This window comes from Castor canadensis, chromosome X (genome assembly GCF_047511655.1).
Source record: "Castor canadensis chromosome X, mCasCan1.hap1v2, whole genome shotgun sequence".
Classification (NCBI taxonomy): Eukaryota; Metazoa; Chordata; class Mammalia; order Rodentia; family Castoridae; genus Castor; species Castor canadensis.
The window spans coordinates 140632803-140650027 of NC_133405.1; the positions used below are offsets into that span (position 1 = coordinate 140632803).

The 17225-nt window shown below is 35.1% G+C and overlaps 1 protein-coding gene across 14 annotated transcripts in view; it reads right to left on the reverse strand.

The window, feature by feature from the left end:
- The window catches only part of LOC109699307 (eukaryotic translation initiation factor 2 subunit 3), an 81419-nt gene that overhangs the window by 45932 nt on the left and 18262 nt on the right, over positions 1–17225 (reverse strand). For 3 of the 14 annotated variants that reach the window (XM_074063481.1, XM_074063482.1, XM_074063479.1), the window contains one exon: positions 13051–13223. The exons of the other annotated variants lie outside the window; for them this stretch is intronic. In XM_074063481.1, coding sequence (XP_073919582.1) covers positions 13051–13223 — 173 coding nt within the window. The remainder of the gene's footprint in view (positions 1–13050; positions 13224–17225) is intronic. 14 annotated transcript variants of the gene reach the window in all.

Consider the following 17225-nt stretch of genomic DNA (forward strand, 5'->3'; position numbering starts at 1 on the left):
ACAAATGCAGTAACATTATTAGATGTGGGTCACACACTAAGGCGAATACACCCATGGGAAAAAGAGGAAAAGGGAAGGAAACCTAAACTTGAATGTGGCTGATGTACTCCCTGTTGAGGAGTGAATAAAGCACTCTTAAATTTGCAGAGCCCACTATGGGAAGGGGACCAGGAAGCAGCAAACATGTGTGACAGAGACAAACCAATGTGTATGGAAGCAATGCTAGGAAACTGTTATCTTTATCCCGAACTAGCAAAAATTACGTCTTTTCTTACTGTCTCTGATGTTTTCTCTTCAACATACTCGGAGAAGAGAGCTGAACAAGTTCTGCTCTGAAATGGGGAGGAAGCACATATTAAATAAATAAAAAAATGATAAAATATAAAAATGATAAAATAAGGAGAGGAAAAAAAACCCAAACTAATAATGTTCAACAAGGTTTAAAGTATCTAAAATCATATTTTAAACTAGAGTTGTGGCTCAGATGGTAGAGAGCACCATCCTAGCAAGCTCAAGGTCCTGAGTTCAAACTCTAGGACCACCAAAAAAATTTATTTTTCTTAAGTTTGTTGTGTGACAAAAAATGAGATGTGGAAATAGAAGCTGAAAAAATGGCGACACAATTATCATTAATATTTAAAACTGTTCAGTACAATTAAAAACAGCTAAGATGAAGCGTAAGTGTAGTACATTGATAAGAGTGCTAACCTACCATGTATGAAGCCCTCATTTTGAGGTAAAACATAAACACACACACACATATAGGTCTAGGTAATTATTTTCTGAACAGGACTCCAGTTGTGCAGGAAATAAGACCAACAAATGACAAATGGGAAAGTTTCAAAGTTTCTGCACATCAAAAGAAACTTACCACAGGCGTAGCAAATTGGCTCAAGCAGTAAGAGCCCAGTCTCACAAGTGTGAGACCCCAAGTTCAAACCCCAGCGCCACCAAAAAAATATAAAGAAAATGACATCTTTAATAAACAAAGTTACCAGAATCCAGAAACACAGAATGGGAGAAAATTTTCACCAGCTACTCAACACATAAGGGATTAGTATCTACTAACACATAAAGAGTTGAAGAACTATAAATAGCAAAAGAATAAATAATTCAATCAATAACCTAGCAAACAACCTGAATAGACAGTTCTCAGAACAAATGGCTAATAAATACACAAAACAATGATCAAATTCCTTAGCGACAAAGGAAATATAAATCAAAACTACACTAAACATTCTGTATCTTAACCCATCAGATTGGCATTCATCAAGATAATGAAAAACAAATGCTAACGGGGATGGGGGAAGCGGGAAAAACATCAGACACAGTTTGGTGGAAATATATATATACTTATATATAAAATGGTGTGACTCCTATGGAAACCAGAATGGAAAGTCCTCAAAAAACTAAAAGTAGACTTACCTTATGACCCACCATACCACTCATGAGTATATATCTGAAAGAGTTAAAGTAATATAAAAAAGACACTTGCAACCCATGTTTATTACAGCTCTCTTCACAAAAGTCAAACTTGAAAAACAGGTAAGGTGAACAAAAACCAATAAATACACAAACACACACACACAGAGTAATACTCAGTTTAAAAAAAAAAGATGAATTATATCATTTGAGAAAACTGGATGAAATAGATCATTATGCTGAGCAAGGTAAGCCAAGTTCAAAAGGACAAATATAGTATGTTTCTCCTTATTTGTGGAATCTCGACCTAAAATTATGAAGGCTAGTATTAATAATAATAATAATAATGGGACATGAATGCATTTAGAAGACTGTGGAGAAAGGCCACCAGGAAGGGAGAGGGGCAAAGAGTATTCAAGGGTAAAAGCTATTCAAGTATGCAACATATGTACATATGAAGAAAACAAAGTGAACCCCATCCAACACTGTTTGAAAAAGGTGGGTAGAGGAAAAAAAGGAATGTAAATATATTAGAGGTGAAACTGTATGCATGAACAGAATTATCACAATGAAATTTCCTCATATTAATGTAAGATAACTCAGTAGTAAAATTTAAAAATAAAAAATAAAGTGAAATCATCCTTTAGAGTGGAAGAAAATATTTGCAAATCATACATTTGAAATGACAATTCATTAAAACAATTTAAAAACAATGTGAAAGAAATCTAGTTCCCAAAGACATACCCATGATCAACAGGCATATTAAAAATACTTGATATTATTGCTAATTAAGAAAAGGAAAACTAGAACCAAAGGTGTATCACAAACATCAGATCAAAAAAATGTAAGAAAGGATAAAGAGAAATCAATATTTTCATAAACTGCTGGAGTATAAAATGATACAGCAGAATTACATAGTCTGGCAGTTCCTGAAATGACTATATATAATAACCGTATGTCTAAGGATTTCCACTTCTGCATACCTATTCAAGATATTAAAATACCAATCCACTCAGATATGTATATAAATATAGCAAGAATTACTGACAGTAACTTACAAGGAAAATCAACCCACACGTCCACAAAATGATAAATGAATCAAACAATGTGGCATAACTATAACAAGACACATTATTAAGCAATAAAAGGAATGAAGCACTAAAAAAAAATTAAAGATACAAATTACTAATACCAACAGTGAAACAGGTTACATCACTACAATCTGATATCAAAGGTAGAATGAAAGAATATCATAAACAACTACCACAATTCACAACTTACAAGAAATAGGCACATTTTTGAAAGACGTTAAACTCAAACCATTTCCACAAGAGGGCAAGGTAGAGTGTGCATACACACAAATATACACACACTCATTAAAGAACAAAAAGGAGGAGAACCCTTCAAAACCACAAGGTTCAGATGCCTTCACTCATGAATTCTTCTAAATAGGTTAAGCAGGAAATAATGCTAACTGCAAATAAACTTATTCAAATTGTTGACAGCTCCTCTACCTAGTCTACAAAGTCAGCATAACCCTCATATTCAAACAAGACTAAGACAGTTTAGCATCCCTCAAAAAATGCTAACAAATTCCAAAAAGGCAGTAATACTGCTGTTATTCCAGCAATAAAATGCTAGGTAACAGCAAATAATTAATTGCATTTAAAAAACAATCACCTGAAAAAAATTCTTAAAGCAGAAATTTAACCTAAGTTTAATCACTATAATCATTTAACTTACAAACATTACTCCTGATCCTTTTCCTCCAATTAATGTACTTAGCCCTCTCTGTATTTTCTGTATCCAAACTAAACCAATCATAAGACTGAAAAAAAGTTTTTTTAATTATCTAGTCAGTAGCCTCTAGGTATAATTCTAGCTACCCTGTTGGCAGAGATGGTGAAGAGTATGGTTTGACAGAAGCCTGGGAAAAAAAGTCAACAAGAGCCTATTTCAAAGAACAAAGGAGGTATAGTGGCAAACACTTGTGATCCCAGCTATGTGGGAGATGAGGTAGGACTATGGTAGTTTGATCTGGTTAGGGGTAAAAACAACACTATCAGAAAAATACTAAAGCAAAAAGGGTGGGCATGTGGGTCTACAAGGAAAACACAAATGTACCAAGTATAAGGCTCTGAGTTCAACTCCAGTACTGAATGTCAAAACAAAATATGCATGGTAGACCAGACATGGTAAAAAATGCCTATAATCCCAGTTTTCTGAAAGTGGAAAAAAGGGGATCTCAGTTTCTAAGCTAGCCTGGCTGCACTGTAGCTTCCTGGCCAGACTGGACTGTATCATGAGACTCCGACTCAAAAAAACAAAAAACACAAGGAGGGGGCAGTATGTGAAGGAGACAGAGAGTAAAGGGAAATGCAAACAGGCTATATGTAAATAGTATATGCCATATTATCACATGAAATTTAACCATTCACAAATTCTGGAACATGTATGTTAAATGTGTACGCATTTTGAAACCAAGTCCGTAGGGATACCAAAAGACAACTGTACATCAAATTTTGTATGTAGACTGTATTACATTCACAAACATACATTTTTTATAGGAAGAAAATATTTCTATCCCTCTCTGTTGGATAATTTAAGAATATTCAATTAATGTCTGTACAAACCGCAAGTTTAGTCTGTAAAAGAATACAACTGTTAAATAGATCTTAGGCACATTCAGCATAAAAAAATGCATGTATTAAAATATGCATTTTTTAGTTTTCAACTCCAGTGTGAGTGTGGCTAGTAAGTGTTATTTTTCAACTTCACTCTTACCCTTACCAGATATGAAATCTGTATCATTTTAGATTTTTATGTTTGTAACATATAAAACCCAAACAAAATACATAGGGCTCTTTTGGTAAAATACATTGCATGCTAGGAAGCCAAATAAATATCAGTACCTTTTATCTATTACTTATTTTTCACTACTACATGAAATCACAGTCACGCTGATTAAACTATCTTAGGGTCATTTCTAAGTGGTATACAGCTGAACTTTAAACACTGCTTTTAGCTATACCGGAAATGAGGCACCAAAGACAAACACAAGGTATCTTTCAAAACACTATTTTCACCATTTCCAGTTGGTATCATGGCACACATCTATTATCCCAGCACTTGGGAGGCTAAGGCAGGAGAATCTGAGTTTAAGGCCAGTCTGAGCGGGTGGGGGTTGGGAGGGGAAGGAAAGAAACAAGAATGATTTTCCTTTATATAGAGGAGCTATCAATAAGTCATGCAAAGAAAAAAGTACAAACCTTTAACCGTCTAGGTCATATAAAACATTGCTCTCAAGAACTCGAAGTCCTGAAAATGCAAATCAAAACCACACTAAGATTCCACCTCACCCCTATTAGAATAGCCATCATCCAAAACACCACCCCTAAGTGCTGGCAAGGATGTGGAATAAAATGAACCCTACTCCACTGCTGGTGGGAATGCAAGCTGGTGCAACCACTCTGGAAAAAAATTTGGAGACTTACTAAAAATCTAAACATAGAACTGCCATATGATCCAACTATCCCACACCTGGGGATATACCCAAAGAAATGCAACACAGGTTACTCCAGAGGCATCTGCATACCCATGTTTATTGCAGCACTATTCACAATAGCCAAGTTATGGAAACAGCCAAAATGCCACACTGCTTGTGAATGAATCAAAAAATGTGGTACTTGTACACAAAGGAATCTTATTCAGCCATGAAGAAAAATGAAATCTTATCACTTGAGGTAAATGGACAGAACTGGAGAACATCATTCAGAATGAGGTCAGCCAGGCCCAGAAAACCAAAAATCATATGTTCTCCCTCATAAGCGGACTTTAGATCTAGGGCAAATGCAGCAATGCTGCTGGCCTTGCATCACATGACAAGGGAAGAGCACATACAGGAGATATAGGAATAGGTAGGAAACCCAAAACATGAACGCGTTTGATGTGCCTGCTCCATCAGAACTAATACAGAAAGCTTAAAGGACAGGTTATCAAGAACAGGGGATCAGGAACCAAGGCAAAGATCAGTTAGAGTTAAAGCAACATGGGTTGTAACATATGGGTACATGAAAGCAAAAGTAGGAATCTTTCTGTACAACTATCCTTAACTCAACTACCAAAACACTTTGTCTTTCTTATTATGCATATGTCCTTTCTTCAACAAAATCAGTGATAAGGGCAAATGGGACCTGCCTGAAACTGTGGAGGGGAGGAGGGTAAGAGTGGGGTGTGGGGGGAAAGAATGAGGGAGGGGGGAAGGGTGAAGAAATGAACCAAACAATGTAGCACATGCAAATAAATAAACAACAAAAAAAACCCTCAAAGTCCTGAGAAAGTAAGGCAGCTCTTCAACTCCAGTTCTGTTACCTACTAGTTGTAAGAGTAGGAAAAATTTCCTACAATTTGGGCCTAAGTTTCATCAAGATAAAACAAAAATAATGATCCCTAGTTCATTGGGTTTTTTGGACAAAGTACTATACATCAGTAAGACAAGAGTGACAAGAATAAGGTAAATTCTCAATATACTTAATAACAGTAGTAGTGCTTTCAGGAACAGATAGGATTGCTGGAATTCTTTTGTAAAAAAGAAAGGAACAACTGCATTTATACTATAAAATGTGTTCTTTTCTGTATGAATACATTATGAAATGATTAATTATATGTATCCTTAATAGGATATTTATGAACTCCTATTAAAATTACATGCATAATTGTTTGGTAACATTAAAGAAATATGTGATCCCTAAGACCCCCAAAAGCCTTCACTGTTAATGTTAATAGATTATTTTCATAATGTAATCAATATTTCAAAATATTCATCTAATACTTTAAATCTATGTCGTATTACCAAATAAGTCAATTGTGAATCCATAATCAAGCAATATTTGCAGACTAAAAAAAATAAATATAATTGTAATGTTGCTTATTTATCAGTCTTCTATAGCTTTAACTTCTGTAACTATTGCTTTTTGCCTTCTATGTCTATTGTTTCAACTCTTAATAATCCAAATAACTGTAAGAAGAGACAAAAATACCTTTAATTGATACAAGAAAATCTTAGTATTAAAAAAAAATCTATCAATTATATAATAGCACTACATTTTAAGATAAAATGTAAAATAAGGCCTGAAAACATCCTTACTTATTTAGAAGCTTACGGTGTAAAAATGTCTGCAATAGGGAAGACTGTTGGACTTTAGAATTCATCAATGAGATGCAAGTGCAGGACACTCAGAAAAAGGGTAATAGAATTATATTGAACTTCCGAAGAACAGAATAAGCAAAGTTCCCAAAAAGTTTGTTCATGTAAATGAGCTCTCATGCTCAAAATACAGTATTATTTAAACCAAGTAATGCTTTTCATCTTAAAGATAAAACACCACAAAATATGAGGCAAAATGGAGCCTCAAGTTCTACTGGTACAGTAGTCCTGCAAGTCTGGCAATGTTCAAAAACAAAGCATGAAAAAACAAGAAGAAAAATTTTATTTCATGCAAGTTCAGTTATATGTGCAATACAGCAAAAGCTGGTTTTAACATCCATTTTCATTTCAAAGCTATTTGGTAAATCATGAAAATTTTTAGCAATAATCATGTCTGCTAAAATGAAGATTAAATCCATCAACACATCAAACTTGGTATTTACTAGAGGCCATACTATTTAAATAGTAGACATTAAATTTTCCTAACAAAAATGAGAATGATCTGACTGACAGCTTCTACTAATGTAATGAGCTGTAAAATTCTCTAGTTTTGCTTTAAAAATATATTCCTAGTGTTCCTAAGAGAAATTCTGGCTTCATCCAGATGTATTATTAAATGTGATTCTTCATTCATCATCTACTGTTGGCTTGATGGTGACTCCTCTTCTTATCTGGCCCCAACCAATTAAACTGAAAAATGAAAATAGAAGAAGTCATAAATTTTAAATCCATCTCATTAGCACTGACAAATAATCATGACATAATTGGTTTTATTTGCCCAATTTTAAATTCAAATATGCTCCCCTAAAATAAAAGCCCCTATTACCTCCTTAGATTGCTACAGCTTTATACACGCATTCTGTCCAGCATAAATAAGAAAAGCAAATGAGCTGGAGAGATAGAGCTCTTGCCTAATATTCCTAAGGCCCTGTAATCCTTTGCAAAACAAATATAAAAAAAAAAAAAAAAAAGCTGCTGCAATTCATATAATCATATTCTTCTAAAACATTATGTGTACCTACACAGAATAAGTAAGAACATGCCAACTAGATTTAAAGAATCATGCCATCCACAAAATACTCTAACCTAATTTTAAAATTTTAATCCATTCCTTTCTGCTTGAAAAATGTGAAGTGCTTTCTTCACTTTGAGAATACCCCGGAAGATATAATAGTTTCAAAGGAAAATAAAGTAAGTAAAGAAATAGAAGATCATTACTTTCCACAACCAGATTAGTCTTTAGGGCACATGGGAAGTGAGTGATAGAAATGGAATCCTAGGACAAAGATTACCTTTTTTATTTTTTGAATGGCATTTGGGATTGGAACTCAAAATTTCACACTTGGTAAGAAGGCACTTACAACTTGAACCACTCTGGCAGTCTCAGGTTATTCTTAAAGGGAGAGAGACCTTCAAAATCTGCTCTAGTCTAGGCTGTGTGGGTCATTTAGCAAAACAAAACAAAACTAACAACAGATAAAAGATACAATTCTAAAGCTTATGAGGGAGGAGAAGTCAGCAAATTGGAAAAGTTAAAAGTATCTCAGACTTTGTTCCCTCTTCAGAAATATCAAATAACCAACAGTAAACCAACTAAAGTAGCTTTGTGGGAAATTTATGAACTTCAAAAATCTATAGCAACCTACCAAGTGCCCAAGTAAGGAAAAAAACCCCACTCAAAATGGTAGGAATATCGTGGCATTTTCTTTACCTTTCCTGGAGAGGGATCTCCACCACTTCCTAGGTGTGAGGTATACAATGGAAGTCAAGCAATCCTCAACCTCTCTTGAGATACAAGAGTGTGAATTCATTTTCAAAATTTTGGATTGGCTGGGTAATGCCCAAAGCACTAATTTCTGCATTGTTTGACTTAGTGCTCTGACAAGAGCTATGGCAGAGTTCAGATATCACACTGAAGGCTACTAAAGGCAGTGGCACAACTGCAAACATGAGAGCTACAGAGATCCTGTGGCTAGAGTCAAAGACTTCTGGCTTAAGAACATCATACATGCAGCACTATTCGCAATAGCAAAGTTATGGAAACAGCCAAGATGCCCAACTACTGACGAATGGATCAAGAAAATGTGGTATCTATACACAATGGAATTTTATGCAGCCATGAAGAACAACAAAATGTTATCATTTGCTTGTAAATGGATGGAATTGGAGAACATCATTCTGAGTGAGGTTAGCCTGGCTCAAAAAACCAAAAATCGTATGTTCTGCCTCATATGTGGACATTAGATCAAGGGCAAACACAACAAGGGGACTGGACTATGAGCACATGATAAAAGCGAGAGCACACAAGGGAGGGGTGAGGATAGGTAAGACACCTAAAAAACTAGCTAGCATTTGTTGCCCTTAACGCAGAGAAACTAAAGCAGATAACTTAAAGCAACTGAGGCCAATAGGAAAAGGGGACCAGGTACTAGAGAAAAGGTTAGATCAAAAAGAATTAACCTAGAAGGTAACACCCACGCACAGGAAATCAATGTGAGTCAATGCCCTGTATAGCTATCCTTATCTCAACCAGCAAAAACCCTTGTTCCTTCCTATTATTGCTTATACTCTGTCTACAACAAAATTAGAAATAAGAGCAAAATAGTTTCTGCTGGGTTTTGGGGGGGGGGAGAGGGAGGGGGCGGAGTGGGTGGTAAGGGAGGGGGTGGGGGCAGGGGGGAGAAATGAACCAAGCCTTGTATGCACATATGAATAATAAAACAATAAAACTTAAAAAAAAACAAGGATACTGAAAATGAATGAACCAAGCCTTGTATGCACATATGAATAATAAAAGAAATGAAGTCATGTCATGCATGCTTAATTACTGAAATTCTTTGCACAAAGCCAGACTTGTAATGACTAGCAGAAGCAGCTTCTCCTTATAACAAAAACTGCAAGCATAAAAATAAACAGAGAAATAAAATCCACTTATATAAATAGAATAAATTTCCAGAAACCAAAGCAAACCAAAAATAAATTTCCAGAAACACAGGACTCAGAGAATATAAAAGAATTCTCGTAAGAGTGCTCTAAGATTAAAGGAGATCATGTAACCAAAAATTAAAAATAAAACAAAACAGTATTATCAATAATGAGCAAAATAATATCGAGACAGAAATAATATAACACACTATACACACAGAATTATGTATTACATATAATGTATACAATTACAATATAATCACACATTGTAATTTTATATTAAATACAATGTTTTATGTTATAATTGTATATTATATAGTTACATATACAAATTAATGTATATACATTCTGCATATATAGTTATATATACATAAAAGATATTCTGGAGATAAAAATATACTGGCTGAGTTGAAATTTTTACTATAAGGCCTTATGGAAAGCCTGACTAGACAGAACCAGCAAACTTAAAGATAAGTCATTTGAAATTATCAAGGAACAAAGAAAGGAAAACACAAAGACAAATGAATAATGCCTAAAGAACTTTTAATACATCAAACTGTACAACATGAATTATTGGAATTACTGAGGAAAAGACAGAAAAAGGAATAGGTACTTATTTGAATGTATACATATATATGTATATATGTATATATGTATATATATATGTATATATGTATACATACATATATATATACACATATAAAAAAGCTCAAAGAATTAAAAACACAAAAAACTCAGAAACCAATGTTAAGACGCATAATTACTGTCCAAATTATGGAACTAGAGAAAAATTCTTAAAGCAGCAAAAGAAATATGATTCATATATAAAATGGATCCTCTGCTGCCTTTTGGTTCTTCTGGTTCTTTCAGGAGGAACCAGAAGGCAGAACAGTGAAATATTTAAAGTACTGAAAAAGGGTGCAGGGGGAAAAGGAAACAGAGTTCATTATTTGATAAACTGTCTTGCAAAAATGAAGGAGAAATTAAGATTTTCACAGATAAATGAAAGCTGACAGGAGTTTCGATATCAGTAGGCCTGCCTGGAGAAATGCTAAAAAAGGACTCCTTCAGAAGGAGGTGAGGTACGAGGAACTCAAGTTCAAAGGCAACCTGGGTAACATATAAACACCCCATCTCCTTAAAAAAGAAAAAAAGAAAAAAACCAAGTGCTAAGAATGTAGCTAAGTAGTAGTTTGATTGCCTACAGGGCATGTACGAGGGATCCTGGATTCAAACCCTAGCATCTCAAGACAAAACAAAAACAGAAACAAAAACAAAAACAAAAGAAAAAGTAAATGCATAGGAAATAGAAAAGATAGTATATTCAGGATCATTAAAATCCTACTTTTAATTTTTTTGTAAACAAAACTATAAATTATAATTATAAATCTATGTTAAAAAAATATATCAGTAACATAATGGGTGGGAAAAGTGAAAGAGTAGTTTTTGTGAAAGAAGTTTTATTTGACATTGACCTTCCTTTTTCTTTTTTTTTTTTGCAATGTTGGAGATTTAAACTCTGGGCCTCACAAATGATACACAAACGCCATACACCAAGCCACATCAGCATTCCCTTGAAGTTTTCACTCTAAAATAGGTTTTTATAATTTTAAAGTGCTTACATATAACACTTACTATTTAAATTTTAAAGTGTCAAATTTAATACCTACTTTTAGTTACACAGGTATTATATCACATTCTATGTTATTTATAAAATATACACAAAAGGGAAGATGAAGACATCAAAGTATATCTACGAACAAAATCAGGTAAACAAGACAGTAAAAGAAGAAATAAGGAGAAAAACAGTTATAATATACCTCATACAGAATGACAAAATGGCAACAGAAAGGGCCTTCATATAAGTACTTGATTTAACTATCAATGCATTAAATTCCCCAATGAAAACAATTATCTGAACAAACTTAAAACAGAAAACAATTATACACTTTATGATACTCAATTTAGATGTAAACACAGAGATCAAAAATGAAAGGATAGAAGTAGGTGCTGATGGCTCTCTCCTATAATTCTAGTTATTTAAGAGGCACAGATCAGGAAGATTGCAGTTTGAAGCCAGCCTCAAGCAAATAGTTCAGGAAACCCTATCTCAAAAAAAAAAAAACCACAAAACAAGGGTACAGAGTGGCTGTAGAGCACCCATCTAGCAAATGCAAGGCCCTGAGTTCAAACTCCAGTACCACAAAAAAAAAAAAAGCATAGAAAAATGTATTTACTGAAAATAGTAGTCAAAGAGAGCACAATAACTATTCAACTATCAGACAAAATAGACTTTAATACAAAAATTTCTCCGAGACAATGAATTTTGTGTAATGCCAATTTACCAGGAACATGTAACATTACAAACATAATATACACTGAACATACAGCTCTTAAGTATGTGATGGAAACAGCGACATAAAATAACAGTAATAAATTCCTCTACAACAAGAGACCTAAATGTTAACTTTTGTAATCAATAAAACAGTAAGAAAACAAAATCCATAATGAAACAAAAGATCTGAACATCAGACACCAACTAGATTTAAAAAATTCTATCAAAATACTCTAATGAACAGCAGTTGTACATTTTTTACAAGTACCTACAAAACATTCTCCAGGGATGGAGGAGTGGCCCAACTGAAAGAGCACCTCTGAAGCAAGCATGAAGCCCTGAGTTCAAACCCCAGTGCCACCAAAACATTCTCTACTATGAAACGTTCGTAGAATCACAAATCAAGTAATATATTTTAAATGACTGAAATCATACAATTTCCATTTATACTTCTGATTATAATGTGAAGAAAACAGAAATCAACAGAAGGGCAACTAGAAAGTCTACAAAATCCACAAACCTTTGACAATTACTCAAATAAGAAATCAAACAAAAATTAGAAAATACATTGAGACAAATCAAAATGGATACACAACAGCAAGTAGTTCTTCAAAAAATTAAAACTGGAATCATGAAACAATACAATTCCACTCCTGCATATATATCTAAAGAATAAAAGACATTCTTGGGAGAGGTACTTATATGGAAACATTTGTAGCAAAAAAATATTTTGTACTTTACTTCTTGAAGTAAACATAATTAGTGTAATAAACTTCATACATAGAAAATGCAAGGGAGTAGGAAAGTAGCTGAAATGGTAGCATGCCTGCCTAGCAAACACAAGGCCCTGAGTTCAAATTAACGTACAGGAATGAATGGAGGAAGGGAGGAAACAAGAAAGGAAAATGGTTGACTGTAAGGAGAATGAAGTTATTATCTAATGAGCAGATTTTCATTTTTTAAAGATTTTTGAATTCTCAAGAGTTATGGGGTTAATGGTTGAACAGCAATGTACATAGACTTAATACTCACTAAATATATACCTGACATTAAAAATGGAAGACTACTAAATTCAAGGAAAAGTTGAGTTTAGACAATCAAAAACTATGTCACACATAAAAATAGTTTTCTTTTAGACAGTTGGCAAAACTGATAAACTTACCGCCAGTGTTTCTCAACTCGTCTGCTTAGGGCAATTTTTTCTCCTACTTCAGTGCACACAGGGTTAGTGAGAACTATTTTACCCAAATCAGCCTTGACTGCACTAACCCTGCCTCCTGTAGACAAGGATCCAATGTTCACCATAAGTACTTCATTCTTCGACAACTTTTGTACCTAGTAAAATAAGGAAAACTGTATCAAAAATAAAAAATGGTTGAATTAAAAAGTAAACAAAATTTGTCAAACACTGCTATTAAGAATAGAGCTTACTGACACCTAAAAAATTAGTTAGCATTTGTTGCCCTCAATGCAGAGAAACTAAAGCAGATGTCTTAAAAGCAACTGAGGCCAACAGAAGGGGACCAGGAACTAGAGAAAAGGTTAGATCAAAAAGAATTTACCTAGAAGGTAACACACATGCACAGGAAATTAACGTGAGTCAACTCCCTGTACAGCTATCCTTATCTGAACTAGCAAAAAATCCATGTTCTTTCCAATTATTGCTTACACTCTCTCTTCAACAAAGTTAGATATAAGGGCAAATTAGTTTCTGCCAGGAATCGAGGAAGTGGCAGGGAGAGGGAGGGGGCAGAGTGGGTGGTAAGGGAGGGGGTGTGAGCAAGGGGAAGAAATGACCCAAGCATTGTATGCACATAAGAATAAAAAAAATTAATTAATTAAAATAAAAAAGGGGGGGGGGCACCAGGACGGCTTGGGAAGACGCAGACCAGGTGAGCTTCGCGGTACTGCGGTACTCCCACAGACAAGCCTGGGCCAGAGCAGCATAGCCCCCTGGACAGACTGACCTCCACCTGGGGAAAAAAGAGAAACTGAGTAATAAGCAATAACAGCAATAAAGACACATGGGAAAGAGGGTGGGGCACACTGAGCACCGAAGATTGGGGGAAGGGAATCCTTCCTGGGACTGTAAATAAACAAGCTGGGAAGGCCGGAGAGCCTCTGGCAGGAGTGGGGGCGTGTACCCAGCAACCAGGAGCAGGAAAGCTTGTGAGAGTGGAGGAGGGAGGAAAACTCCACAGGAGAGGGGGGAAGACCCACTTCCCAGTGAACTGTAAATAAACATGCAGGCCTGAGAAAGCAAGAGCAGTGTCACCTTTCCCAGTGTGCTTCTAAAGGGGAAAGCTTGTAGCAGAGGCCCGTGCACAGGAGAACTCTGAGTAAACAAAGCCTGCAGGGCCAGGTGAGTGCTAAGCTCACCCCTGAGATCTGCATAAATAACGCCGCCAGCTACAGCAGACTGACAGCAGTAGGCAGGCAAGCCACAGCCTCAGATACCGTTCTTTTTTCTTTGTCTCCCCACCTTTGATTAGAGAACAACTGAATTACACCTGCAAGCTGAAAAACTTACTACTGAAACTGTATTGCATTTGAACTTGGGACACTTGGTGGGGTTTTTTTTGTGCATGTGTGTGTACTTTTCTTCTACTTTATGCGTCCCCTGTGACGAGACAACTACAGAACAACATCGGAGGCACCAACTCCAGGACTGGAGACTGAGACGGACACCAAAATTATTAAGACTGAATTTGAACTGCATTTGAACTTAGAGGTTTTTTGGTCTTTTGTTTTTTTTAAGTTTTCTATTTTTTCATTTTATTTTAATATATTTTCCTATGTAGATTTTTCTTTCATTTATTTTTTATTTTTATTCTTTATTTTTTTTAGTTTTGATTTTCAATCCTCTCTCTAATGCCTATTCAGCTTACTGTCGATTAGTACACTAAAGCTCCCTGTTTATACCTTTGAAACCTTCTTGTCTAAACCTTGTTCTGTTTTCTCCTTCCAGTCTGTGTATTTGTTTTTCCCATTTCTTTAACTTCTTGCTTTCCATCTAGCTCACACTTCGATTCTAAATATTACCATTGATATTACTGAAAGCTAGAAAATACTTAATTGCACACAGTACAGGGACAGTAACAACACCAAAGACAATGACAGGAAGACAGAAAAAACAAGGAAACCAGTTTCCACACAGCAAAAAATCAGTACAGGAACCAGAGGGGAATGAAGAAAACAGATACTCAGAACCAGACTCCAGCAAAATGAAGATAAACTATGCCAAAGGACACAATGAAGCCCACAAGAATAATTTAAAAAAAACATACTACAGGTACTCAATGAGAATTTTATAGAGATGATACTGGATAGGGTCAACCAAAATGTACAGGAGACACTCAGGAAATTCCAAGACAACAAAAATAGAGAATTTGAAAAAGAAAACAAGAAATAAAGGAAACCACAGAAGCACTGTATAAACACCAAAGTGAAACAGAGAACACGATGAATAAACAGATAAATGAACTCAGGACAAAAACTGACAACATTAAAGAGGAAACCACCCAGGATATGGAAAACCTCAGAAAAAAGAACAAAACAGAACTGCAAAACAAAACGGAAGGCCAATCCAGCAGAATGGAACAAACAGAAGACAAATCTCAGAACTTGAAGATGAAATGGTAATTAAAGGAAAACCTGAAGAACTATTAATTAAACAACTCAAGACCTGTGAAAAGAAAATGCAAGAACTCACCGACTCCATCAAAAGACCAAACATGAGAATCATGGGCATCAAAGAAGAAGAGGTGCAAGCGAAGGGAATGCGTAATATATCCAACGAAATAATAACGGAAAATTTCCCAAATCTAGAGAAAGATATTCCCATACAGATGCAAGAGGCCTCCAGGACACCAAACAGACCAGATCAAAATAGAACCACCCCACGACATATCATCATTAAAACAACAAGTTCAGAAACTAAGGAAAAAATATTGAACGCTGTAAGAAAGAAAAAACAACAAACATACAAAGGTAAACCCATGAAAATCACAGCAGACTTCTCAACAGAAACATTAAAAGCAAGAAGGGCATAAGGTGAGATCTTCCCGGCACTGAATGAAAATAACTTCAACCCCAGGATACTCTACCCAGCAAAACTATCATTCAAAATAGATGGAGCACTAAAAGTCTTCCATGATAAGCAGAAACTAAAACAATATGTGACCACAAAACCACCACTACAGAAGATTCTGCAAGGGATTCTGCACATAAAAGTGAAACCCAACTTAACTATGAAAAGACAGGCAGCACCAAACCACAGGAAAAGAAAAAGCAAGACAGTAGAGTGTAACCTCAACTTAGTTACACACAATCAAACCTTCAGTCAACTAAGAAAACTAAATGACAGGAATCACCACATACCTATCAGTACTAACGTTTATTGTTAATGGATTTAATTCACCCATCAAAAGGTACCAATTGACGAATTGGATTAAAAAGGAAGCCCCAACAATTTGTTGCTTACAGGAGACCCATCTCATCAACAGAAATAAGCATAGGCTTAGGATGAAAGGCTGGAAGAAGATTTACCAAGACAATTGCCCCCCCAAAACAGGCAGGAGTAGCAATACTTAACTCTGACAAAGAAGACTTCAAACCAACATTGATCAAACAAGATAAAGGACATTCCATACTAATAAAAGGGGAAATAGACCAAAAGGAAATAGTAATTATCAACCTGTATGCACCCAATGTCAACACACCCAATTTCATCAAACATACCCTGAAAGACCTAAAAGCATATATAAACGCCAACACAGTGGTTGTGGGAGACTTTAACACCCCATTATCAATAGATAGGTCATCCAAACGAAAAATCAATAAAGAAATCCTAGATCTAAAATAAACAATAGATCAAATGGACCTAGTTGATGTCTACAGAACATTTCATTCAACTTCTACACAATATACATTCTTCTCAGCAGCCCACTGAACCTTCTCCAAAATAGATCATATCCTACGGCACAAAGCAAGTCTCAGCAAATATAAAAAACCGAAATTATACCATGCATACCATCTGATCACAATGCAGTAAAAGTAGAACTCAACAACAAAAGTAAAGACAAATAATATGCAAACAGCTGGAAACTAAATAACTCATTACTTAATGAAGAACGGATCATCGATGCAATAAAAGAGGAAATTAAAAGTTCCTGGAAGTTAATGAAAATGAAAACACAACCTACTGGAACCTATGGGACACAGCTAAGGCAGTCCTGAGAGGAAAGTTTATAGCCATGAGTGCATATATTAAAAAGACTGAAAGATCCCAAATCAATGACCTCATGATACATCTCAAACTCCTAGAAAAACAAGAAC